Source organism: Canis aureus, chromosome X (genome assembly GCF_053574225.1).
Source record: "Canis aureus isolate CA01 chromosome X, VMU_Caureus_v.1.0, whole genome shotgun sequence".
In the NCBI taxonomy this organism is placed as follows: domain Eukaryota; kingdom Metazoa; phylum Chordata; class Mammalia; order Carnivora; family Canidae; genus Canis; species Canis aureus.
The window spans coordinates 67961244-67989130 of record NC_135649.1 but is presented as its reverse complement, the minus strand read 5'-3'; the positions used below and the strand labels follow the sequence as shown (position 1 = coordinate 67989130).

At 45.2% G+C, this 27887-nt stretch overlaps 1 protein-coding gene across 2 annotated transcripts in view; it reads right to left on the bottom strand.

Annotated features, from left to right (window-relative positions):
* The window catches only part of ERCC6L (ERCC excision repair 6 like, spindle assembly checkpoint helicase), a 50889-nt gene that overhangs the window by 13846 nt on the left and 9156 nt on the right, over window positions 1-27887 (bottom strand). Inside the window, exon 1 of one of the 2 annotated variants that reach the window (XM_077887362.1) lies at window positions 6508-6653. The exons of the other annotated variant lie outside the window; for it this stretch is intronic. Coding sequence (XP_077743488.1) covers window positions 6508-6641 — 134 coding nt within the window. The 5' untranslated portion in view covers window positions 6642-6653. Of the gene's footprint in view, window positions 1-6507; window positions 6654-27887 lie in introns of those variants that run through there. 2 annotated transcript variants of the gene reach the window in all.

Here is a 27887-nt window from a genome sequence, read left to right as displayed (position 1 = left end):
CACATCAGGCTCCCCATGGGGAGTCTGCTTCTCCCTCTGCCTACATCTCTGCCTCTCTGTGTGTCTCTCATGAATAAATAAATAAAATCTTTTTTTAAAAAAAAAAAAAAGTAAGGCAGCCCGGGTGGCTCAGCGGTTTAGAGCCGCCTTCAGCCCAGGGCATGATCCTGGAGTCCCGGGATCAAGTCCCACGTCAGGCTCCCTGCATGGAGCCTGCTTCTCCCTCTGCCTGTGTCTCTGCCTCTTTCTGTCTCTGTGTTTCTCATGAATAAATAAATAAAATCTTTTTTAAAATAATAATAAAAATTTTAAAAAAGAAGTATACAGCCTCACCTTTGAAATATTCATGCCAAAAATATTGATCCTTAATCTTTTTTTTGCTACAGTTTTTATTTTTATTAAGATACAATTGACATACAACATTGCATTAGTTTCAGGTGTAAAACATAGTGATTCTGTATTTGTATATACTGTGTAATTATCATCATAATAAGTCTAGTTATCATACATCACATAGATAATTATAGAATTTTTTTCTTGGGTTTAGAACTTTGAAAATTTGCTCTCTTAGCAACTTTCAAATATGCAATGCAGTATTACTAACTACAGTTCTATAGTTAACTATATAACCATGTTATACATTACATATCCATTACTTATTTGTTTTATAACTGGAAGTCTATAGCTTCTGATTCCCTTTACCCATTTTGCCCACCCTCCTGCCCTCCATCTCAGGCAATCACCAATCTGTTTTCTGTATCTATGAGCTTGTTTTTTTTAAGATTCCACATATAAGTGAAATCATATGGTATTTGTCTTTCTATCTGACTTATTTTACTTAGCATAATGCCTAAAGGTCCATCCATGTGGTCACAAATGGCAAAATCTTATTCTTTTTTATTGCTGAATAATATTCTATTGTGTATTTGTGTGTGTATATATAGGACATTTCTTTGTCCATTCCATCAAGCCCTTAAATTTAAGTTACAGGAGATGGGAGAACAAGCTAATGACACTACAAGGAAGCTGTAAGACTAATCCAAATCATTGGCATAGAAATAAAAGTTGGGGGTGGGGAGCGATTGTTCTAGATTAAAAGACTTTAAAAATATAACTAAATGCAGTGTGTGGACCTTCTCTAGGTCCTAATTCAAACAAACCAATTATAAAAAGATTTCAGACCACTTGAAAAATATGAATATGATCTGTGTATTAATAACAAGGAATTAGCTTGTTTTGTTAGCTGATACATTATAATTATCTCATAAAAATGGGTTCTTTTTTAGAGATGCACTAAAGAATTTAAGGATGGGATTCTGGGATGTCTTAGAATTTACTCTAAAGTACGTTAGACAAGGGGCACTTGGGTGGCTCAGGGGCTGAGCATCTGCCTTTAGCTCAGGGCATGATCCCAGAGTCCGAGGATTGAGTCCCACATCAGGCTCCCCTTTAGGAGCCTGCTTCTCCCTGTGCTTATGTCTCTGCCTCTCTCTGTGTCTCTCATGAATAAATACAATCTTTAAAAAATAAAAAAGTGAAGAAAAATAACATATGTTAGACAAAAAACGTGAGGCTATGAAGAGGAATCAGCAGAACCTGAGAAGCAGCCACCAGCAGGGTAAAAAGAAAATCAGGAGAGCAAGGGGTCCTGGAAGCCAAGTGAATCAAGTGTTTCACAGAGAAGTGATCAACATTATCAAATGCTGCTGGTAAATCAAGGCAGATGAGGATTATGAAGTGACCGTTTATGAAATCATTAGTGACCTTGACAGAAGCAGTTTGAGTACAGTGACAGAAGAAAGTGGGTGACAGAGAATTTTTTTTTTGGGGTGACAGAGAATTAAGAAAGAGAGCAGCATACAAGTGACAGCAAGAGAATATGGACAATACAGAGTACATACAAATGCATGACAGAGGGAGAGAGAGAAACACAGTTGAGTGAGGGACAAAAGGTGGGTAACATAAGACAGACGGTGGGTGACAGAAATAAACAGAGGGTGGACGACTCTACCAGTCATCATTTATTGCCTCAGTTCCAAATTCACCCCTCAATACCTATTCTGCGATAATGGACTGAATTCCTTCAAACATCTCTCCTTTATGGTGAACACGATGCTAATCTTTCTCAGTAGAGGGCGTCTGAAAGACACCACAGGAGGAAGGGGCTCTCCGAAGTTCTGGCTGCTGCTGCAGGAGCAGGACAACAGAGCAGCCCACAGGCGCGCACACACAGAATATGCAGTCCCTCGATGACCTTGAAGCCTCCACCTGGCCTGTCAATAACCTTCTTGCAGCCCTCTCAAATAGAAACCACCTCCCCCGGCAGCTTACCTGTGCCCTGGGCCCCCATATCTTCTGCATGTACACACCAAAGAGTTGCTGATAGGCTGCTCACCACCAGCACTCCAGATTGGCCTGGGCAAGGCAGAGCATTACTCTGCTATACAGTGGGCTGAACTACACCTTCTCCAATGAGGTCTGAGCTTCAGGCTTGAGGAGAGGATCCCCTTCCAACTTTGTCCTTCCTTGGTACTCTCCCTTAGCCCAAAGACACCATATGGAGTTACCTTATTTCTTACAGTCACATATTTATCAATTTAATAACTCTTGGGATCCCTGGGTGGAGCAGCGGTTTGGCGCCTGCCTTTGGCCCAGGGCGCGATCCTGGAGACCCGGGATCGAGTCCCACGTCGGGCTCCCGGTGCATGGAGCCTGCTTCTCCCTCTGCCTGTGTCTCTGCCTCTCTTGCTCTCTCTGTGTGATTATCATAAATAAATAAAAATTTAAAAAAATTTAATAACTCTTTATATTGAAATGCCGGTTTCAATATGCTGTACGGTTTCTACCTCCTGATTGGACCCAGAATGATACAGTGGCAGAGAGAAAAAGAGGGAAGGTGAGAGAATGAGAGTGGGTAACAGAAAGGGTGACAGGAACAAGGCGGGTAACAGAGGTAGAGAGTGGGTGACAGAGATCACGGATGACATACAAAGGGGAAAGGGGCAACAGCAGGGAGGAAGACAGAAACAGAAAGAGTATGTGGATGAGACAGAATGGACAACAGTGTGGGCAGGTCAATGACAGTGTCAACAAATGGGCGACAGGAGGGAGAAGGGGGCAATAGAAGGATGTGGTGGGTGACAGAGACACAATGGGAGAGAGGGAGCAAGAAAATACAAGTGTCAGAGAGGGAGATTGAGTGACAAAGGTGGGTGGCACAGAGGGAGAGAGAATGGATAACAGGAAGAGATAGGACAAAAGTGGGGAGAAGGGGACGGTGGGCAAGAGAGGAGGTGGTGGGTGGGGGGCATTACCAAGGGAGAGCATGACTGACACTGAGAGTGTGTGACAGTCACTGTATATGACAGAAGATGAAGGTATGTGAAAGAGGAAACGTGCAGAGAGTGTGTGACAGCAGGTTTCAAAGTTTTCTTTTGTATCTTAGGCAGGAGGGGCAGAGACATGAGGAAGGAGGGACAGCAAGGGGAAAGAGGAGAGGGAAGATGAGAGACAGAGAAACTATGTGAGAGGAGTGTGCCAAGGAGGACAATGAAGAGTGAAGAAGGTAGAGAGGGCACCTGGGTGGCTCAGTGGTTAAGCGTCTGCCTTCGGCTCAGGTCATGATCCCAGGGTCCTGGGATTGAGTCTTGCATAGGGCTCCCTGCAGGGGGCCTGCTTCTCCCTCTGCCTATGTCTCTGCCTCTCTGTGTGTCTTTCATGAATAAATAAAATCTTTTTTAAAAAAAGGTAGAGAAGGTGATGCTTTGTGCGAGGAGGTTTCAGTGTAGGCAGATTTGGAAGAGGACAGGAGAAAAAGTAGGAGAAATAAAAGAGAGATTGTGAGTTGATGGGCAATGAGAGACAAGAAAGGTGTGAGGGTAAAGTGGGATTGTGAGAGCAAAAGATGACTGTAGGGCACCTGGGAGGCTGTCAGGAAAGATCATGTGAGAGCAAGTAAGAGGTACCCATATGAGAGGCAGTGTTGGGGAAATCAATGCACTTGCTTGCTCAGGGAAAGGAGGGGAGGGAGCTGAAGGGCTTAATCCTTTCTATCCCCATTTTCTGGATGAGAAAATTGAGGCTCAGAATAGTCAAGTGACTCATTTGAGGTTTCCCAGCTAGTAGGTGGCAGAGCCATAATTAGTACCCCAAATGCCTCAACTCTAAAGCTACTACTCTACAACACCACCTCACTGTTTTCCCCAAATCTTCTTTAAAGAAGTCATGTAACGTAGTCCAAAGATACGATTTTCTTCCTCTGTAAGGAAACCTTTTAGCTTATCACAGCCTTGAAACATACTTTTAGGGAAGCCTGGGTGGCTCAGCGGTTGAGCGTCTGCCTTTGGCTCAGGGTGTGATCCCAAAGTTCCGGGATCGAGTCCCACATCGAGCTCCCTAAGAGGAGCCTGCTTCTCCCTCTGCCTAGGTCTCTGCCTTCTCTCTGTGTCTCTCATGAATAAATAAATATAATATTTTTAAAAAGAAACGTACTTTTATTGAAAGGGAGACAGAACTATTTCACTGCCCCCAATTTATTTATTTGTATTATATCAAAATTTAGAACCTTCTGTGCATCAAAGGACACTACCAACAGAGTGAAAAGGCAGCCTACAGAATGGGAGAAAATATCTGCAAATCATATATCTGATAAGGAGTTAATATCCAGAATATATTAAGAAAAAAACAATCCACCTAAAAAATGGGCAAAGGACCTGAAGGAACATTTCTCCAAAGAAGATATATAAAAGGCCAATAAGCACAGGAAAAGATGCTCCACATCACTAATCATTAGAGAAATGCTAAAGGAAAAAAATCCCAATGAGAAACCACTTCATTATCATTTGAATGGCTGGTAACAACAACAACAAAATCAGAATATAACAAGTGTTGGGGAGAACATGGAGACATTGGAACCCTTGTAAACTGTTGGAGGGAATGTATAATTGTGCAGCTGCAATAAAAGACTAGAGAAACGTTAAAAATAGGATTACCATGTGATCCAGCAATCCCACTTCTGGCGAGATATCCAAAAGAATTGAAAGCAGAATCACCAAGAGACATTTGCACACCCATGTTCAAAGCAGCCCCGTTGACAATCAAGAGATGAAAGCAACCCCAAGTGTCCATCACTGATAAATAGGTAAACAAAATATGATATGTGCATACAATGGAATATTATTCAGTCCTTAAAAGGAAGGAAATCCTGTCACATTACACAGTATGGATGAACCTTGATGCAATTATGCTACCTGAAATAAACCAGTCCCCAAAAGACAAATACTGTATGATTCCACTTGTATGAAGTCCCTAGAATCAAATTCACTGGGACATAAGGTAGAATAGTGGCTACCAGGGGCTGGGGGAGCAGGGAGTGAGAAGTTGTTTAACAGGTAGTTTTAGTTTTGCAAAATGAAGAGTTCTGGAGATGGACAGGATGATGCTTTAACAACAGTAGTAAAAAATAATAACAAAAGTAGTAATGTATTTGGGCAGCCTGGGTGGCTCAGCGGTTTAGCGCCGCCTGCAGCCCAGGACGTGATCCTGGAGCCTCTGGATCAAGTTCCACATCAGGCTCCCTGCATGGGGCCTGTTTCTCCCTCTGCCTGTGTCTCTGCCTCCCTCTGTGTGTCTCTATGAATAAATAAAGTCTTTGAAAAAAACAAATGGTTTCTTTATATAAAAAAAAGTAGTAATGTATTTAATACCACTGAACTGTACACTTAGGAATGGTGACAATAGGGACGCCCAGGAGGCTCAGCGGCTGGGTGTCTGCCTTCCACCCAGGGCGTAAATCTGGGGTTCCCAGATGGAGTCCCGCATCGGGCTCCCTGCATGGAGCCTGCTTCTCCCTCTGCCTTGTCTCTGCCTCTCTTTCTCTGTCTCTCATGAATAAATAAAATCTTAAAAAAAAAAAAAAAGAAATGGTGACTGGTAAATTTGATGTATTTTATCACAACTGAAAAGTTTAAATCTCACTCCCACATCATCATGCCCCCCACCCTTAGCCATATGGTGACCGCTTACTCCTTCAACACGAATGTCTTCTCCTGAGGCCGAACTTTGTGGTTGGCCACTTCCGCCCATACTATGCCTCGCACATTATACCTCTTGCGGCACTTATCAAATATTACAGTGACTATTGGCTTACCTATCCCTCTCCACTACCAAATGATAAGCATTTTGGGGGTAGGGTCAGTGTTTTACTCATCTCTGCAACCCCCAGGCCTGGCGTTTGGTAGACTCAAAAGACTCAAGAAAGGCATGATCAGTGGAAGTTCTGGCTTTTAAGATTTTAAGAGAGCTATCTGACCCAAAAAAAGAGGTATCGGGAGGCTCCCCAGGCTTTAGAAATCTGGACAGATTCCCACGCCTTACTCAGAGAACGCGAGGGCGCCTCTCACCGGGCTCCACCTCAGCAGCCTGGGCCGCTGGGAGGGTCCGAGGGCTTCCCACTCCGACTCCCGGCCGGGGCCTGCGAGCTAGGCCCGCCCGGAGGCCCAGACATACCTCTGGTAAAGGGCGGCCTGCTCTGGGCTTAAGGCCGCGGCTTCCACAGACCCTCGGGACGCCTCCATGACCCTCAGTATGGTTCCAGGTATTTCAACCGAAGATTGAATTTCGCCCGCTCCCACGCTACGCATGCGCCGTGCGCCTCAGGAGAGGCAGGACCAACCGTTGGCCTCCTGGCTGGCCAATCCGCAGCGCCGCACTCGGCGCTAACGCCTGAGCCCGCCCACGTAGGTCGCGCGCCCGCGCTTTCGCGCCCTGGAGCTAAGAGGCAGTTGCAGCCCCAGCGGAGTGGGACGGCTTCGTGTTCTGTTCCTCTAGCGTAGTCAATCCAATCCAAACCGTGCTTCAGCACATGTGCCTGTGCGTGTGCCACCCTCGTGAGTGAAGTAGAATGCCTGCTATGATCTCAGTCATTGTAGTGGCCCCTAGAGACCTTCATAGCCCACGCCCCAAAATTTCCTTCTTTCCATGCTCGCCATTGCCTGGCGCTGAGCAGGCTTTGAATTCAAACACCCTGGGAGGCATGGTCCCCATGACTTAAACTCACATTGAAGGGTCTTCAAGAGCCAAGCCAAAGCTCTCATTTAAGAAATTAGTAGTGCTATAAAGCATGGTCACCATTTCTTTAGAAGCTCCAACTAGGATGCAATCATATTTTCAAACGTAGAGCTCAGGCAGGAGTCGTGGTAAGTGAGTTTAAGTGGCTTGCTTGGGGGTATCCTAAATAGGTTGTGGGCCAACAAAAATTGTCCTTGTTCTTACATTGTTCAAAACGTACTTTGTGATTCTTCAAGGTACTAATTAACATTCAGTATTTGAAAACTCACCTAACTGACCCAGTCATGCCCACCTTAAGTCCTGAGGTTTTTAAGCTTTTTGTAAATTTCATAGATCATTAGGAGCTTAAAAAGGTATCTTCTGAAAAGAGAATATGGGCTATTTTCCTGGTTCACATGATGTTTAGTCATATTTTCATATGGCTTTAAGTCTTTTCTGTTAAGAGGGCTTTGGGTATACTATTATCCTCAGCAAAAACTGAGGTTCAGGAACATCAAGTGACTTTGCCTAAGGTTCCAAAGCTAGAAGATGGCAGAGCCAGAATTCAATACCATGTCTATACAGACAAAAATCAATGTTCATTCACTGTGTCCACTGCTTATTGCTGGAAAGAAGAGGACAGTAGTGGGAAATGAGGGTGATGAAGTAATCAGAAGCCAGTTTGTGAAAGAGCTTGTTTACCCTGTTGAAGTGTTTGATCACTTCTTTTCCTGGAGACAAGTTGGGATGGGGGTAGGTTGAGTGTGCAGGTGTGCTGGATACCCAAAGTATGAGTGTGAGAGAAGAAGGGCTGGTGGGGAGCATTCCATAAGAAAGGAAAAAAAGAGGAGCACAAAAAATCTTCATCGTCAATTTGGGGAAGGCCATCTCCAGTTGTGCTTTGGCTCCAGGGTCTACCATCATCACTTCTATATCCTTGGAACACTTGAGCACTCAAAATGGAGCAAAGCAAAACCCTGATTACTGTCTTAGGCAGCTGCCCTTCTGTGGGCTGTAGAGAAAAGCTTAGAAGGAACTCCCTCAGGACCCAGGCTCCTGCCTCCCTGTTTCCCAGCTGTCGTGATCTGCCAAAGACTCTGAATACTGGGAAGAAAGGAACTACTTTGCAGCTTGCCTGCCCTTAGGCTACTGGATTTTTCTGTTTTTTTTTTTTCTCACACCCAGAGGATATTATTCAGCCATAAAAAAGAATGAAATCTTGCCATTTGCAATGACATGGATGGAGCTAGTGTATACACTAGCATTATAATGCTAAGCAAAATAATCCAGTGAGAGAAAGACAAATACTCTGAGTTCACTCATGTGGAATTTAGGAAATAAATCAAATGAGCAAAGGGAAGAAGAAAAGAGACAAACCAAGAAACAAACTCTTAACTATAGAGGACAAACTGATGGTTACCAGAGGGGAGGTAGGGGGTGGGTTAAATAGGTGACGGAGATTAGGGAAGGCAATTGTGATGAGCACCAGGTGATGGTGCCTAAAATACTAGAGTTGAGAGGGGACTTTTTTGGCATCCAGTCCAGAGTCACAGGTGAGCAAACTGTCACTGGTAAAGAAGGAAGTGACTGGTCCAAAGTCATACTGTGACTCAGTGGCAGAAACAGGACTCAACCGAGGTTCCTTGACTCCTAGCCCAGTGCTCTTTTGAGCACCGATCATGGCACAGGAGGAGATAGGTAAACTGGGTGTCAGCAAAATACTGTTCATGGGGACTAAGAATGGAAGAGTGATTTTTTAAAAGATTTTATTTATTTATTCATTTATTTATTTATTTATTTTGAGAAACAGAAAGAGAGAGAAAGAGGCAGGAGACCTAGGCAGAGTGAGAAGCAGGCTCCCTGCAGGGAGCCGGATGTGAGACTATCCTAGATCCTGGGGTCACACCCTGAGCAGACGCTCAACGGCTTAGCCACCCACGCTTCCTGGAAGAGTGTTTTTAGAGATGGGTATAAATAACCAAATGAAATCTTCCTGGGCAAGGAGAACAAGAGTTTGGGGCAGAAAAAAGAAGAAAGTAATTTGGAAACAGGAAGGATTGAATTTGTGATTCCCAGGGGTGCCTGGGCAGCTCAGTCAGTTAGGCGCCTGTCTTTGTCTCAAGTCATGATCCCAAGGTCCTGGGATGGGGATGGACCCCCGCATCAATCCAGCTCCCTACTCCGTGGGAAGCCTGCTTATCCCTTTCCTTCTGCCTGCCGCTGCTTTCTCTCTGTCAAATAAATTTTAAAAACTTAAAAATTTTTGTGATTCCCAGATCCCTAATTAGGCTTTTCTCTCGCTATTTCTAGCAAGGGTTCTAAAGTGGGTGGGATTTGGGCTCGGGGTTGGAGAAGAGTTCTGGGGGCTGAGGTCTTCATCCCCTCTTTTTTTTTTTTTTCTTAAGATTTAATTTATTTCATGAGAGACACAGAGAGAAAGACAGGCAGAAGGAGAAGCAGGCTCCATGCAGGGATCCCAACGTGGGACTCGATCCTGAGTCTCAGGCTCACGCCCTGGGCTCAAGGCGGCGCTAAACCGCCGAGCCACCCGGAGATCTCCTCCATCCCCTCTTTTGAGGGGAGGGGAAGGTGCTCCCTAGCTCTGCAGCCCAGCTGTGAGTCATCTCCAGTTCTGTCAGCAGGGGGAGCCGGAAACCAAGCTTCCTAAGAATGGCGGCCAACCTGGCCCCCTGGGCTGGGTAAATTCTTACTGGAAGCAAGTCAAATCAGTCCAGAATGCTGTGGAAATGACAGGAACTGAGGGGAAAGAGGGAGGATTATCCGCAACGTTTTTGCACCGAATTGCAGTTTTTGGTGTCTTCTAAACCTGCCTCGTAGGATTTGAGCTGAAGCAGGCAGGCACCAAAGGGTAAGGAACCATTTGACAGGGCAGTGGTGCTGGAAGAAACATGGCCTTCTACCCTCTCTTTGAGCTACCTCATCCACTCCCCAAACCTCACAATTCTGTCTCTAGCCTCAACCTTTCTCCTGAGTATCAGACCTAGATGGCCAACTGGCTACAGGATGTATCTTCCTGGAAGCTCAAACTCAACATGACACTGATGAACTCATCCCCCCACTCCCCAAGACCTGTTCCCTCAGTATTCCTCATTTCCATGAACAGTACTACCAACCCCCTCCCCTAATCGTTCAAGTCAGAAACTGGGAGGCATCTTTCCAATTCAACAATAAGTCCTGTTGGCTCTACCTCCAAAATATATCCCAAACCCTAACACTTCTCTTAATCACCTCTGCCACCCTTCTGGTCTATGCCATGGTCATCTTGCACCTGGCTCACTGCAATAGCTTCCTGACTTTCTTCCTGCTTTTATTTTGTGTCCACCCCCTCACTGTGTCTGTACCCAGAAACCAGAATGATCTTCCAGAAACACCAACCTGACCATGTCATGGCCTGTTTAAACCCTTTGAAGCCTCCTCCTTGCCCTCCAGATCAAGTCCTGGCTCCTCACCATGGTTTTCAAGGCCTTCCTGATCTGGCCACTGACTGCTTCTCCTGTCTAATCACACACACACACACACACACACACACACACACACCACTCTTCTCAAACTGAACCACTTCCACTTAAATCTTGCTTTGCATGCTGTTTCTTCTGCCTGGACTTTCTTCCTTTTTTTTTTAAGATTTTATCTACTTATTCATGAGAGATAGAGAGAGAGAGGCAAAGACATAGGCAGAGGGAGAAGCAGGCTCGCTGCAGGGAGCCCAATGCAGAACTCGATCCCAGGACCCCGGGATCACGTCCTGAGCCAAAGGAAGACGCTCAACCACTGAGCCACCCAGGTGTCCCTCTTCCCTTCCTTTTTGTCTCACTATCTCCTATTCACTCCTCAGCTCTCAGCTCAAATCTCCCTTCCCTTCTTCCAGGGACCTTCTTCCATAATCCTTCCCAATAGTCATCCTCTGGGACACAATGTGACACACCTTGCCTTTGTCATTGGATTTAGTCGATGGAATGTAGCTGCCTTGTTACCTCTGGCTCACCCAGGATCATGTGAGCTCTGTGAAGGACAGATCTGTCTTTTTCACATTATAGCCTTGCAGAGCTTACCACAGTACCTACATATAGTAGCTAATAAGTAAGTATTTTGGGATGGATGGATGAATTTGTCAATTTACGAGTCTCAAAGGAGAGCAACAGACACCATGTTGGAGAGCTATAATGAGGCCATGGGTAGGAGTGATATATCCAAAGCAATAGTGGAGACCATGAACCAAGGAAGGGGGGTGGTCCAAACATGATACCAGCCACACTTCTTGCCAGCACTTGCCAGCACTGTGCCTTTTATTTTTTTTTTTAAGGGAACAGATGAATTTTTTTTAATTTATTTTTTATTGGTGTTCAATTTACTAACATACAGAATAACCCCCAGTGCCCGTCACCCATTCACTCCCACCCCCCGCCCTTCTCCCCTTCCACCACCCCTAGTTCGTTTCCCAGAGTTAGCAGTCTTTCCGTTCTGTCTCCCTTTCTGATATTTCCCACACATTTCTTCTCCCTTCCCTTATATTCCCTTTCACTATTATTTATATTCCCCAAATGAATGAGAACATATAATGTTTGTCCTTCTCCGACTGACTTACTTCACTCAGCATAATACTCTCCAGTTCCATCCACGTTGAAGCAAATGGTGGGTATTTGTCATTTCTAATGGCTGAGTAATATTCCATTGTGTACATAAACCACATCTTCTTTATCCATTCATCTTTCGATGGACACCGAGGCTCCTTCCACAGTTTGGCTATTGTGGACATTGCTGCTATAAACATCGGGGTGCAGGTGTCCCGGCGTTTCATTGCATCTGTATCTTTGGGGTAAATCCCTAGCAGTGCAATTGCTGGGTCGTAGGGCAGGTCTATTTTTAACTGTTTGAGGAACCTCCACACAGTTTTCCAGAGTGGCTGCACCAGTTCACATTCCCACCAACAGTGTAAGAGGGTTCCCTTTTCTCCGCATCCTCTCCAACATTTGTGGTTTCCTGCCTTGTTAATTTTCCCCATTCTCACTGGTGTGAGGTGGTATCTCATTGTGGTTTTGATTTGTATTTCCCTGATGGCAAGTGATGCAGAGCATTTTCTCATATGCATGTTGGCCATGTCTATGTCTTCCTCTGTGAGATTTCTGTTCATGTCTTTTGCCCATTTCATGATTGGATTGTTTGTTTCTTTGGTGTTGAGTTTAATAAGTTCTTTATAGATCTTGGAAACTAGCCCTTTATCTGATATGTCATTTGCAAATATCTTCTCCCATTCTGTAGGTTGTCTTTGAGTTTTGTTGACTGTATCCTTTGCTGTGCAAAAGCTTCTTATCTTGAAGTCCCAATAGTTCATTTTTGCTTTTGTTTCTTTTGCCTTCGTGGATGTATCTTGCAAGAAGTTACTATGGCCGAGTTCAAAAAGGGTGTTGCCTGTGTTCTTCTCTAGGATTTTGATGGAATCTTGTCTCACATTTAGATCTTTCATCCATTTTGAGTTTATCTTTGTGTATGGTGCAAGAGAGTGGTCTAGTTTCATTCTTCTGCATGTGGATGTCCAATTTTCCCAGCACCATTTATTGAAGAGACTGTCTTTCTTCCAATGGATAGTCTTTCCTCCTTTATCGAATATTAGTTGACCATAAAGTTCAGGGTCCACTTCTGGATTCTCTATTCTGTTCCATTGATCTATGCGTCTGTTTTTGTGCCAGTACCACACTGTCTTGATGACCACAGCTTTGTAGTACAACCTGAAATCTGGCATTGTGATGCCCCCAGATATGGTTTTCTTATTTAAAATTCCCCTGGCTAAAAAAAAAAATAAAAAAAATAAAAAATAAAAATAAAAATAAAAAATAAAATAAAATTCCCCTGGCTATTCGGGGTCTTTTCTGATTCCACACAAATCTTAAAATAATTTGTTCTAACTCTCTGAAGAAAGTCCATGGTATTTTGATAGGGATTGCATTAAACGTGTAAATTGCCCTGGGTAACATTGACATTTTCACAATATTAATTCTGCCAATCCATGAGCATGGAATATTTTTCCATCTCTTTGTGTCTTCCTCAATTTCTTTCAGAAGTGTTCTATAGTTTTGAGGGTATAGATCCTTTACATCTTTGGTTAGGTTTATTCCTAGGTATCTTATGCTTTTGGGTGCAATTGCCTTTTAAACCTGCCTCAGGAAGGACCTGGAAATAGCACAGAGCCATCAGAATGACACCCAGGAATGGGATTCTCCCTTTCTGTTCTCTTCCCCAAATCTCTGACTGGGAGAAAGCCACCTGTGTCTGTTCCTGCAGCAGCAAACGCTCCCTCTATGGCATGGGCACCTACCCTACAGGCTGAAGTCAAGGCTACTCCCCAGTGTCAGCCCAAGAAGGGACTACTGGGGGCACCAAATCCTAACCTTTGTGGTCCTCTGCTGTTCTTCCTTGGCACTAAAAGAGACCAACAATAAAAACTACAAGCTCTTGAGGGGAGGATGAGGGTTACATTTTTCTACAGCCCTTTGAAGGCCTTGGCCCCCTGCCTGGATCTGAGTCAGGAACTGTATGTCCCAGAGAATTGGCTTCCCAGCCATCTGCTCTGAGCTTAAAGAGTCTAGGGGCCCTTGCTGGATGCTCTGTTCAAATTAGCCAAGAAGGGCAGGGTGAAGATGACACAGCAGGAGGGATCCTGGTCAGTCTAGGCCTTCCTAAACTGTATGTGGAGGGAAGGAGCAGATACATGACACCAGGGCACGTCGAGGGCATAGCAAATCCCCAAACAGAGAGCTCCTCTCACTGCCCAGCTGCAGTGCTCCCAGAGCCAAGCCTTCCCAGATCCCCTTTCAAGGGAACCAATGGCTTTGTGAACACCTACACTATCCCAGGCACTTTCCCCACAACAAGCAAGACATTACTGTTCTCCTTTATGAGTCACAAGAGCCAAGGCTCAGATGGTTAACTGCTTTACACAAAGTCATGCAGTATACAGTATACAGCAGATTCAAAGAGACCAGGACCAGGCCATCAACTCCCCAACCCTTGGTAAATGGTTGCCAAGGCTACGAGAAAATGATTCTCCGTTTCAGTGAGCAGGTATCCGCCTGAGGATAATGGCTGGGAGGGGATACAGAAAGTCACACTCCTTCTATGCCTAGGACATAGCTTGCTCCATCCAGGAGAAAATATGTCTTTAACCCTTTGTCGTACACCATATAGTACGAATGGGTCAGGCAATAAGGTCAAGTTTCATACATGGGAGATTTTAGGGCCAAGACAATAAAAGACTTACTTAAGGTTTCACATCAGAGGATGAGAGAACAGTTTATTTTTATTTTTATTTTTTGAGAGAACAGTTTAGATAAATGAACCAATCCAAGAAGCCAGACAGATCCACAGGAGGAAGCCTGACAAGGCACCCTCACTTTCCAAATCCTCATGGCCACATATGTTCACATGGATTGAAGAACCAATCAGGGCACCTGGGTGGCTCAGCAGTTGAGTGTCTGCCATCGGTTCAGGTCCTGGGATCGAGTCCTGCATTGGGCTCCCTGCAGGGAGCCTGCTTCTCCCGCTGCCTATGCCTCTGCCTCTCTCTCTCTGTCTCTCATGAATAAATAAATAAAATCTTTAAAAAAATAACCAATCATCAGGCATAGTTGCTAGGGAGCATATTCAGGGACTCATAGAAGTAGGGACATTCTGGAGCTGATCTTTAGCGTACCAGGGGTTCTCAACCCTAGATTCATATTAGAGTCACTGGAGGGACCTTTTATTTTTTTTTAATTTTTATTTATTTATTCATGAGAAGTACAGAAGGAGAGAGAGGCAGAGACACAGGCAGAGGGAGAAGCAGGCTCCATGTAGGGAGCCTGACGTGGAACTCGATCTCGGATTTCCAGGATCATGCCCCGGGCTGAAGGTGGCGCTAAACCACTAAGCCACCCCCCCACCCCCCCACCCCCCGCTGCTAAGCCACCAGGGCTGCCCCTGCCCTGGAGGGACCTTTTAAATAAGAATTGTATTGCATGGGATCCCTGGGTGGCGCAGCGGTTTGGCGCCTGCCTTTGGCCCAGGGCGCGATCCTGGAGACCCGGGATCGAATCCCACATCAGGCTCCCGGTGCATGGAGCCTGCTTCTCCCTCTGCCTGTGTCTCTGCCTCTCTCTCTCTCTGTAACTATCATAAATAAATAAAAATTAAAAAAAAAAAAAAAAAGAATTGTATTGCAATACATGAATCTGATAAAGGAAGACTATCCAGAATATATACAGAGCCCCTATAAATCAATAATAAAAGGATAACTTAAAAAATACGGGCAAAAGACTGGAACAGATACTACATAGGACAGGATATATGAATGGTGGATGAGCACATGAAAAGATAACCAACATCATCATTAGGGAAATACGATTTAAAACCACAATGAGGGATCCCTGGGTGGTGCAGCGGTTTGGCGCCTGTCTTTGGCCCAGGGCGCGATCCTGGAGACCCGGGATCGAGTCCCACATCAGGCTCCCGGTGCATGGAGCCTGCTCCTCCCTCTGCCTGTGTCTCTGCCTCTCTCTCTCTCTGTGTGTGTGACTATCATAAATAAATAAAAATTAAAAAAAAAAAACACAATGAGATACCGCCATGTACCCATGAGAATAGCTATAATTAAAAAGATGACAATACGAAGTGTTGGCAAGGATGCGGAACAACTGTAACTCTCATATTTTGTTGGTGAGAGTGTAAATTGGTACAAGAACTTTAGAAAACTGGGGAAAAAAAGAACTTTAGAAAACTGGGAGTTTCAAGTAAGTTCAACATAAATCCAGCAATTCCACCCCAAAAGAAATGAGTGCATGTGCCTGCAGAAAGATTGGGACAACCCAAATATCCCTGGATGTGTGAATGGCTAAACAAACAATTGTGTCCACACAAGGGAATACCATTCAGCAGCAGAAGAGATCACTACTGATCAATGCAACAATTTGGATGATTCTCAAAGGCATTATGGTATGTGAAAGAAGCCAATCTCAAAATGTTACATACTGCTTGATTCTACCTATATGCAGTTCAAGAACAATGGAAATGAATCTACAATAGAAAGAATGGTGGTTTCCTCTGGCAGGAATGGGGGCATTGACTGGGATGGTGGAAACGGTGGAAATGGTCTATGTTTTTATTGGGGTGGTGGTTACATACTGCCCACAATTATCACAGTTCATTGAGCTATACACTTAAGACCTATGCATTTGAACGTGTGTGTACATTATGCCTTAATTTAAAAATCATGTCCAGGCCCCACCTCTGACTAATTAAATCAGAATCTCTAGAGGTGGGGCCTGGGCAAGGGCCTTTTTTTAGATCTTCCCCAGTGACACTAATGTGCAGCTGGTAGAGAACTGTTGATTAATATTACCACCACCTTCCCCTAGCAACAGACTCTCTCAGCCTCCTGTGTCATGGCAACATTTCAAAGGTGCCCATTGAAAAAAGTCCCTTCTAGGATCACCAGCAGAGGTAGGCAGGTGGGAACAGGTGAGTGGGAATAGGCACTTACAATATGTCTCAGAAGATGTTCCATATCAATACAGGAAAACACTGAATTTTACACTTTAAGATGGTTAAAATAGGGATGCCTGGGTGGCTTAATGGTTGAGCATCTGCTTTTCTCAGGGTGTGATCCTGGAGTTCTGGGATCGAGTCCCACAACGGGCTCCTGCCAGGGGTCTGCTTCTCCCTTTGCCTATATCTCTCCCTTCTCTCTGTGTCTCTCATGAATGAATAAAGAAAATCTTTAAAATAATAAGATGGTTAAAATAGCGAATGTAATGTTACGTGAGTTTCATCTCAATTTAAAAAAAATTCAAGCACTTCCTCAGGTTTTTTTAAGATTTCTTTATTTATTCATGAGAGACAGAGAGAGAGCGAGAGAGCGAGAGAGAGAGAGAGAGAGAGAGAGAGGCAGAGACACAGGCAGAGGGAGAAGCAGGCTCCATGAAGGGAGCCCAACGTGGGACTCAATCCTGGGTCTCCAGGGTCAGGCCCTGGGCTGAAGGCAGCGTTAAACCGCTGAGTCACCCAGGCTGCCCCACTTCCTCAATTTTAATGGCTGCATATATTCTATTGTAAGAGTGTACTTTAATTTCTTTGACCAGTCCCCTGGTGGTGGATATTTTTCCAATCTGTTGCTATTACAAACGTTGCAGCAATAAATATCCTGGGACGTGCAGTCTTGTGAATATCTGTGAGTATATCTGTAGGATAATTTCCTACAGGTGGAATTGTTGGGGTCAAAGTGTATGTGTCTTTCTCATCTCAACAGAAACTGCTAAATTGCCTTCCATAAGGGATGGGCAAATTTATATGCCCATCAGCAATATATGAGGATGAGTGTTTCCCCACACCTTTGCTAACAATGTTTTCCAACCTTTTGCTCTTTGCCCTTCTGCTTATTAAAAAGTCATTGTTTCATTCTGCATTTCTCCTATGAGTAGGTCTTCACTGATACAGGTCAAGTGAAGAACAAAGGTGTCATTTTGGAGGTAGAGAGGGAAGTGGTTATCTGTTCTAGCATCAGGTTAGCTTTGAACAAGTCACCAAGAATCCTGAGAACTCTTTCCTCAATATCAAGGACTTCCAAATGTCTCTCTTAGGTCCAGACCTTTCACTTGAGCCCCAGACTACTATATCAAGGCCTCTCTGACATCTCATACTGAAAACATCCAAAAGTATGGGTTCCCAACCCACCCTCAAACCCGATCTGCTCCATTCTCTCTCATCTCTATAAATGACACCACCATCTACCCAGTTGCTCAAGCCCCAAACCTAGAAATTAGGAATGTTGTCTCTTCTCTGTCCCTCATCCAACACATCACCAAGCCATGTAGGCTCTATCTCCAGAATACATCCTGAATCTTTCCACTTTTCCCCACCCAGCTGCAAGCCACCTGGCATTTACCAATGGCTTCCTAATTGGCCTCCCTACTCCCGTTCTTGTCTCCTGGTCCATTTTTCTTATTAGGGTAATCTAATCCATCCTTCAAACAGCAGCCAATTATCTTTTTAAAAAATAGAAACCAGATCACATCACTCCTTTGCTTAGAACCTTTCATGAGTTCACAATGCACTCATACCATCCAACCTCCTCACTGTGGCCTGCAATTTCCCAGGGACCTGACAGGTCCAAATATCATCCTGTTTGTTCACTTCACCTCAACTACATTGGCTTTCTTTCTCTTTTTCAGACAACCCAGGCCATTTCCACCACAGGGTCTTTGCATGTGTTCTTCTCTCTGCCGGGGAACACTTTCCCCTAAAATCTTAGCATGGCTGGCTCCTTCTTATCATCCAGATCTCCACTATCTCTCCTGTGAGACCTCTCCTGACCCATCCTCTCTAAAGTAGCTACCCAACTCCCTCATCCTGTTTATGTCATTTAGAGAGAGCCCTTACTAGTATTGAAAAGTATCTCCTTTATGTTTACTTCCATATTATCTGTTCCTCCTCCAGAATGTTAGCTCCATGTCTGCGTCTCCAACACTAGTTCTGAGGCATAGTAGGTGCTCAAAAAGGATTTAGAAGAAATTAATTGTTCAGTAGCCTGTCTTGTTTTCAAAGCCTTCTCCTGGTCAGGATCTCAAATTTAAAGAGGGAGGAGGCCATTGGAGAAGGAAGGGTTGTTTTTCCAATACCAAGAAGGGAACAAAACTGATTTTCTGGACTTGCGGTCTGCATGTATGCAAATAATTAGCAAAAAATAAAAGAAAAGTCTAAGTAGAGCTACCCTTGGAAACACCGGGGAGCCTCCTTTGAATTATCATGTCATTGCAAGCAATAAAATGGCCTTCCTTTGTGAATATTCTCGCTTCAAATTTGTCACTAATTCCAGCTGGCCTCGTCCCAGCCAATCTGAATGACCGAAAGGCAGAGTGAATACAATTTAATCAGTGGCTCGGCCCCCGCGGGATGCGCTGGCGGTGTCTCTGTGGGCCTCATCGCCAAAAGGTGTTCCAGGGGCAGTGATTTTTGCACCGAATAAAGGAGGGCCGGCAGGAACCCCGCTCCCGCGGCGGGGAATCTGGCAGGCAAGGAGTCGGGGCGGGGGCGAGGCGGGCAGGGGGAGCCGCGGAAAGGCGGGGCAAGCGCGAGAGAAGACAATGGCGCGGGAGAGAACGGTCGTTGCACGAACAGCCAGCCCTGGCTCTACCGGTTTACAAACCTTTCAGGCCACTATCTCATCTGTGCCCCGCGACGGCCTCCGTCGCATTGCTCTGGCCCTGGGACCCACGGAGGAAACCCAGGCCGGGAGAGGCGACGGCCGCCTGCCGCGCGGTGCCCTCCCCATCCCCTCCCCCGCGCCGGCCCTGCCCGCCACCTCGAGGCCCGCGGCTCGCACCACTCCCCCGCCTCGTCTCCTGTCGTCAGTGAGCCCGGCGGCGCCGGGGCCGTTGCTATGGCGTCTCTGGAGTGTCACAAGTGCCCAAGAAGCATACAAATCGACCTGCGTGAGACACAGCCCTGTGCAAAACAACTTCCAATTTACTCGCAATAATTACCACCCCCAGATAATCGCCTGTACCGAGGCGGGCGAGGAGGGTTGGGAGGGAGAAGGGAGGCAAGAGGCGAGGAAGGGAGGGCGGGCGGGCGCCCCAGGCAGGCGGAGGCGCCTAGGCTTGCTGGGGTTGGGGTTTGACGGGCCGGTAGGGGGAAAGACGAGTGGTCTTCCTGAATTCGGCACTGGGAAAGGGTTCTGCCCTGTGTGGTTCTGGAAACCTGAATGGTCAGTGATCTTCTGGATGGATCGTAAATGCCCTGGGGCTTTGGTGATGGGCATTTCGCCTGGCATCGGGGATGCAAAGGTCAGTTCCTGTGGTGGAGTGGCTCACAGACTCCCGGGACACAACAAAACAAAACAAAACAAAACAAAAAAGCAAGACAAACAGGGTACAATTATAAGGGCCATCATTCATTCAATTTATATTTATCAAGTACATACTCTATGCCAGGCATCTTGCTGAGCATACAGCGGTGAACAAAACAGACCAAAGTTCCTGCTCTCAAGAAGTTTAAGTTGCAGCTGAGAGAGACAATAACTTTTTAAAGTATAATAAAGGTGGGATGCCTGGGTGGCTCAGTCAGTTAAGTGTCTGCCTTTGTCTCACGAGCCAAAAAGTTCATGATCCTGGGGTCTCGGTTCCAGCCTCACATCTGGCTCCCTGCTCTGTGAGGAGCCTGCTTCTCCATCTCCCTCTGCTTATGTCACTCTGTCACATAAATAAATGGGGCACCTGGGTGGCTCAGTGGTTGAGCATTTGCCTTCTGTTCAGGGCGTGATCCTGGAGTCCCAGGATCAGACTAAGCCCCCATCCGGCTCCCCACGGGAAGCCTGCTTCTCCCTTTGCCTATGTGTTTGCCTCTCTCTGTGTGTATCTCATGAATAAATAAATAAAATATTTTAAGAATAAATAAAATCTTTTAAAAATATAATGAAAGTATACTGTTAGTTGGTGTATTTGTCTGGGTTCTCTAGAAAAACAGAACCAATAGGACATGTACATATACCTAAAGAATTTTACTGTAAGGAATTACTTCATACAATTTTTGGAGGTTGAATGGTCCACAATATGCACTAGGTGAACTGGAGACCCAAGGGACCCTATGGTATAAGTTCCGGTCTCAGTCCGAAGGGAGGAGGAGACTAATGTCCCAACTCCAAACAGTCAGGTGGAAGTAATTCTTCCTTACTCAATCTTTTATTGTATTCAGGCCTTCAATGGATTGGGTGAAGCTCACCCACATTGAAGAAGGCAATCTGCTCTCCTCTGTCTACAGATTCAAATGTTAATCTCATTCAGAAACACCCTGGCAGACACACTCAGAGATAATGGTTAAGCAAGTATCTGGGCACACGGTGGCCCAGTCAGGTTGACACATAAAATGAACCATCACAGCTCAGTGGGAGGTGTGGCTGTAGCTGCTGACAAGTGCAAGCAAGGGAGAAAAATAAAACAGGAGAGTAGGAATGGAAGCAGTAGTGGGTTGGGGGTTGCAAATTTAAACAGGGCGACAGAGACTCACTAAGAAGGTAGCATTTGAATGAAGACTTGAAGGACAGGAGGCAGCCAGCCATGCTAATTTCCGAGAATGTTCCAGGCAGAAGAAACAGTAGGTACAAAGGCATTAAGGCAAGAGCATGCCTGGTGTGTTGGGGGAACAGCAGTGAGTCCAGTATAGCTGGAGCAGAGTGAGCAGCAAGGGAGAGAGGGCTAGAAAAGAGGCAGGGACAGAACACGCAGGCCATGCAGACCAATGTAAGGATGGATACTACAGGTGAAATGAGAGCCATTGCTGGATTTTGATGTAGAGACACATGATTTGTACATGTGTTTTAATAGGATCCCTCTGGCTTGTGAGGAATGAATACACCATGTATGAAGGGTAGGGAGGGACAAGGGTGAATGAAGTAGGAGCATTGCTAGGGGCAAAGGAGCAGTTCTATTGGTACTATCGCAGCAATCCAGATGAAAGATGATGAGAACTTAGACCAGGGTGGCACCTGTGGAGATGGTGGGAAGTGGTGGATTCTGGATATATTTTGAAGGTAAAGCTAGTGGGATTTGCTGAAGGATTGGTGGGGTGAAGAGAGGAGTCAAAGGTAATCAAGAGCTTACATGTCTTGGGACAGGCATTGTGGTATGAACTGGAGAGAGTTCAAGGTCACAGGCACTCAGGAGTTAAATTGAACTACACCCTGCCTTTATCAGCTGTGTACCTTGGGCAAGTTGCTTGCCATCTCTGAACCCAGGTTTCCTTACCTGTAAAAACTTACAGGGCAAAAAAAAAAAAAAGAAAAAAGAAAGAAAGAAAGAATAGAAACTCACAGGGCTGTTGCGAAGATTTAATGAGGTTCCACAACTGGCACAGGGTAGATGCTCACTGAACACTTGTCTCCTGTCCTTCCCTTTCTGGGGAAATTGGAGAAGCTTCATGACAGAGCCAAGCAAGATTAGAGATTGTAAAGGATACGTAGGGTACCTGGCTGGCTCGGGTACAACATGTGACTTGATCTCGAGACCGTGAGTTTAAGCCCCACCTTGGGGGTAGAGTTTACTTAGAAAGAAGGAAAGAAAGAAGAAAGAAAAGAAAGAGAAAGAGAAAGAGAAAGAAAGAAAGAAAGAAAGAAAGAAAGAAAGAAAGAAAGAAAGAAAGAAAGAAAGAAAAAAAGAAAGAAAGAAAGAAAGAAAGAAAGAAAGAAAGAAAGAAAGAAAGAAAATGAGGGGCAAAGGGACTCATCCTTCACAATAAGTGGAGGTGGTGGGTGGAGGGGGAATGAAGCCAATGGCCAGGCAGGCCTTAGTGGAAGTCCTGAGGTGGGGAAGCCTGCAGGAGGACAGGGAGCACTTGAGAGCATGGAAAGAGTGGAAGAGAAAGTCTTCTACAAAGAAAGGGGCCCCAGCAGGGAGGTGTGAGGGAATGGGAGGCTAACCTTCTGCCTCTCTGGCTCTGCCTTGGGCCAGCCTGGGCCCAGAGGACCTTTGAAACCTTCTCAGTTACGGGATGAAGTTGGTCATAACTATGGCATACACATTCCTGGTATGGTGAGGGTTTACTGAGATCATGCTATGAGGGGTCACACAACAAACATCTGCCTTGGCCACTGGCCAAGACAGGCCCCTTAACTCTGGCCAAATACACGCTGATTGTGAACATATGGTTCCCAAGGAGGGGGCTTTCCAAAAGGCCTTGAGAGCCATCGTTGCCTTCTGGCCTGAATCACTCTGCTATGGCCCCCTTACTGCCTTACTTCTTGCACAAAAGCACGAATTCCTCTTACATGGGACAAACAAGCCAATGCCAAAGAACTCTCCCCTCTAGATCCATGAACCATCCAATCCCCCCACTTCATGGGAGGCTCTGACAGCATCTGCCTGGGTTCCCATCCAGTCCCATGTCTGTTCTCCATCTCTTTAAGCCTTATTTTCCACCTCTACAAAGAAGGATATAAATGACACTTCCTTTGCAGGCTTGATGAAAAGCTCTAATGGGATTATCTGAGACTGTGACTCAGAGGCTTTAAGGACTGAAAAGAGTGGATTGACCTCTGCCCCTGACTCCACACTTTAATACTACCACTTATCATTAGGTGATTCAGAGTAAAAATTATACCAAACTGTAAAAAGGAAAAGAAAGTCCAACCAAGTTCTGATTTTTCCTGTGATGACTACTTTGAAAGTCAAAATTAGTCCTTGAATTTCAAAGTGAGTCCTTTGAAATATCAACTATTATGTTCTTTTCCCAAATACTTTTGTTGTTCCTGCTTTTTGAATGACCTAAGCAACGTTATTGAGCAATTGGGCTGAGGAGAATATGGATTTGGAAACTGTAATAGGTCAGACACATTCTGTTGGCCAGGATCAGCTAACATTCAATAGAATTTACCACCTGCCACAGGGAATATTCTACTTCATTTTATCCTCAAAACAAACCCTGTGAGGTTTATATAATTATTATCCCCTTTCTGCAGGTTGGAAAGGTAAGAACCAGGGGTGTGAACTGACTTGCCCTATGTCGAACAACAGCCCACACCCTGAGTAGAGAGGCAGCCCTAGCCCTCGTCCTCAATGAGCATTGCTCAAACTGGCAATGCCCCTCTTCGGGGAGGCATCTCTAAGCAAGAGAATTGAACTGAACACCTTCTGAAGGTCCTTTCCATTCATAGAGTTGAAGTCTCAGGCCTACCAGCTTTCTCCTCCCAGAAGAACAAGCAGATCCTATGCAGTACCTTATACAAACTTTTCACTCATCCTCCCTCAAACAGTGGTGCCCATCTGCCCTTGCCTTTCTCACCCTGCACACCTGGGAGACTTCATCCCTCCACCACTGGAAGCCCCTTCTTTATCTTGATCCATGCTCCAGATCTCTTCTCTGAAGTCTAGAACCATCTCTCCAGCTTTGTGTCTCGCGTGGACTTTGTGCTCCACCTGCAGTGTGAACTCAGTGGTGGGAGCAGGGGTGGGGGTGGATGGGGGGGTGGCACAGGGTTGGGATGATCTTCTTGCTCAGAACCTCCTCCTCCCTCTGTGTTCCTCTTCCCAGGAAATGGCTCCACCATTAATCCATCTGCTTAAGGCAGAACTCCAGGAGTCATGCTCAAGTTTTCTTTGCCTTCACTCCCCATACCTCATCAGGCACCAGGGCCTGGCAATGTTACCTCCTACCTATCTGTTGAATCTACTCCCTTCTCTCCATCCCCATTGCTACCTCCCTAGTCCAAGCCACAACCATCAGAGATGAAGTAAAAGGCAAAAGCCTTCCCCTGCTCTCTCTGCCTCTATTCTTCCCCTTCTAACCCATCCCTCACCCCACAGCCAGGATGACTTTTTTTTAACTTTATTTTTTTAAGATTTTATCTATTCATTCATGAGAAACACACAGAGGCAGAGATAAGCAGAGGAGGAAGAAGGCTCCCTGCAGGGAGCTCGATGTGAAACTAGATCCCTGAATCCCGGGATCAGGACCTGAGCCAAAGGCAGATGCTCAACCACTGAACCACCCAGGTGCCCCTTTATCTATTTATTTGAGAGAGCATGAGCAGGGGGAAAGGCAGAGGGAGAGGGAGAAGCAGACTCCCAGCTGAGTAAGGGGGCTGACACAGGGCTAGATCCCAGGACTCTGAGATCAGGACCTGAACCAAAGGCTGGTGCTTAACCGGCTGAGCCCTGCAGGTGCCCCCCAGGGTGAGTTCTTTAAAACAAAATCTGGAAAAAAAATAAAAATAAAGCAAAATCTGGCTGTCTCTTTCTGGCCCACAGCTCTTTTATTTCTTTCTTTCTTACTTCTTTTCTTCCTTCCTTCCTTCTTTCCTTCCTTTTTTAAAAATATTTTATTTATTCATGAAACACACAGAGAGAGGCGCAGAGACAGGCAGAGGGAGAAGCAGCCTCCCTGCAAGAAGCCCGATGCAGGACTCCATCCTGGGACCCCCAGGATCACAACCTGAGCTAAAGGCAGGTGCTCAACCACTGAGCCACCCAGGCACCCTCTTTATTTCTCTTAGGATTAAGTTGAAATTCCTATACATGTCTGATGAAGTGCTGTGCTATTAAGCAAGTCATTGTCCAGGATGGACTCTGGAGTCTATATCAAACCTCAGTCCTGATGCCATACAAGCCGTATAACAGCCAGTGTGACTTTTGATACACTCTTGATCACTCTGGCCTGCCATTCTTTCATTTGCACAGTAGGACATAACAGTTCGTACAAGGTAGGGTTGTTGTGAGGGTGCGTGCAGTGTGCTGAGCTCTGTGCCCCACAATGAGGTGCTCTAATCACTCATTGCAAGTTAGATCATAGAAGTATAAAGTCATCAGTACCAGCTATATATATTATTATTGGTGTAATCAACTAATGATTAATAATCATGATCAGGACCTCATGGATCTTGTTAAATTCTACTATACATTATTATTGATTTGGCGTTTATGATTATCTCTCCAGCCGCACTTCTCACAACCCCCTCCCCTGACCTTTCTTCACACACTCCCATCCTCCTCTAGTTTTCTCACTCTGTATCTCTATTAAGTTTTTCTCTGCCCATCCTGATTCCTCCAACCTCTTTTTGTATTGCTAAGTCCCTTCCAGTATCAATTCAGGCATCTATCTATTCCTCCGGGACACCTGCCCAGACCCTCCTCAAGACCACTGTGGATGGCTCTTCAATGGGCCCCCAGAGCACCCCGTGTTCCCTTTTTACAGCCTCTATCATAACCGTATTTGTAAGTATATCTGCAGTTTTGCTTCCCGTGGTTTCAGTGACCCAAGTTCAACCGTGGCCCAGAAGCAGATGGTCCTCCTCCTGACATAGCATTAGAAGATCAACAGTAGCCTAACACCACGTCACAGTGCTTACATCATTCACCTCACTTCATCTCATCATGTAGACATTTTATCATCTCACATCATCATCATCATAAGAAGAAGAATGAGTATAGGACAATAAGATATTTTGGGAGATGATCATGTTCACATAACATTTATCACAGAATATTGTCATAATTGTTCTGTTTATTCATTGTCATTGTTAATCTCTTCCTGTGTCTATTTATGAATTCAAATTTATCATAGGCACATAGAGGAGAAAACATAGTATATATAGGGTTCAGTATTATCTTCGGTTTCAGGTATCCACTGGGGGTCTTTTTAATCTTTTTTTTGAGATTTTATTTATTCATGAGAGACACACAGAGAGGCAGAGACACAGACAGAGGGAAAAGCAGGCTCCCTGCAGGGAGCCTGATGTGGGACTCGATCCCAGGTCCCCAGGGTCACAACCTGAACCAAAGGCAAGACACTCAACCACTGAGCCACCCAGGTGCCCCATCCACTGGGGTCTTGAAACATATCCCCTGCAGATAAGAAGGGACTACTATACTATTTGTCAGATGCCTGTAATTAGAACATCAGCTTGGTGAGGAGCTCTGTGTTTTATTCACCACTACATCCCATGCTGTTAGCACTGCTGGGTAATAGTAGTTGTCCAATAAACATCTGCTGAATGAACAAGAGACCAACCTGGCTGCAGTCCTCCCTCATTGCCCTCGACCCTGACTCTCTTCAGGGGGTCCAAGGCCCTGAGCCAAAACTTTCCAAAGCTAAAAGCTACTACCTGAGCATAGAATCAGAATGAACCAAAGCAGGTGAGTTAACCAACTGGTCATAAGAACTTTCTCTGGTTAGGGATATTTCTCTCCTTGGGTTCATCACCATCTCATGCTCTGTGGGCCTAGTGAAGGTGTGGGTGTTAGGATATGTGTTTTGTGCAGGGGATAGGAGGGGAGATTTAGGGCAAGTTGATTTACCTCCCTGAACTTTACTTTTGTCATCTGTAAAATGATGAACAAGATCTACTTGGTGGGGTCATCATGGAGATTCACTGAGGTAACACGTTGGAAGTGCTTTGTATGCTGTAAAAGACCATGTGTAGCACTTGATGATGATCAAACACAAAAAGTGTGTTGCTTTTTGGCTCCATTCTTTTCAAGACCCATGTACACAAGGGCCCTCCTGCTTGTACAACATTATCTTTAACAATCAGGTTACAACTGATTGACATTATCGCTTTCTTTATATTTGGCAGATCTCCAGCCTGTGGCAACATGCTGGTAACCATAGAGACCCGAAAAGTCGCATTGTACCACATTTACAAGCCAACCCTTTTAAAGTGGATTATTTTGCAGATGGCTGCTTTCATCTATTCAATGTTGATTCTATTAGTTCTAATTTCCGAAGGTAACATTTTCTGACCTTGTCCCCTCAAGCACAAGCAAAAACTTTGGGTTCCTCTTTCTTTCTTTCTTTCTTTCTTTCTTTCTTTCTTTCTTTCTTTCTTTCTTTCTTTCTTTCTTCTTTCTTTCTTTCTTTCTTTCTTTTTTGGAAGTGAAAAAGTACAAGGTGTCCTTGGGGAAACAGAGAGGAAACAAGACAGATGGAGGGTAGGTTTCTAAGGGAACTGCAAGATATACCTCTTACTCATTCATTCATTCATTTGTTCAGCACCCACAACACACCAGTAACTGGGCTAGATAGTGGGGATTATGGTGGTGAGCAAGATTAGCCTTATGGACTTCACCAACTCTTGAAGGAGACAGACAATTAAATAAACAATTTTTTTTAAGTAACCTCTACCCCCAAGGTGGGGCTTGAACTCACAATCCTGAGAGCAAGAGTCAAGTGCTCCATTGACTAAGCCAGCCAGGTGCCCCGTAAATAGGCCATTTTAATATACTGTGGCAGATTCTAGGATGGCAAGAACAGGGAAACAGAGTGCTGAGGGCCCCTGGCATTCCCAGAAGTTTCCCAGAGGAAGC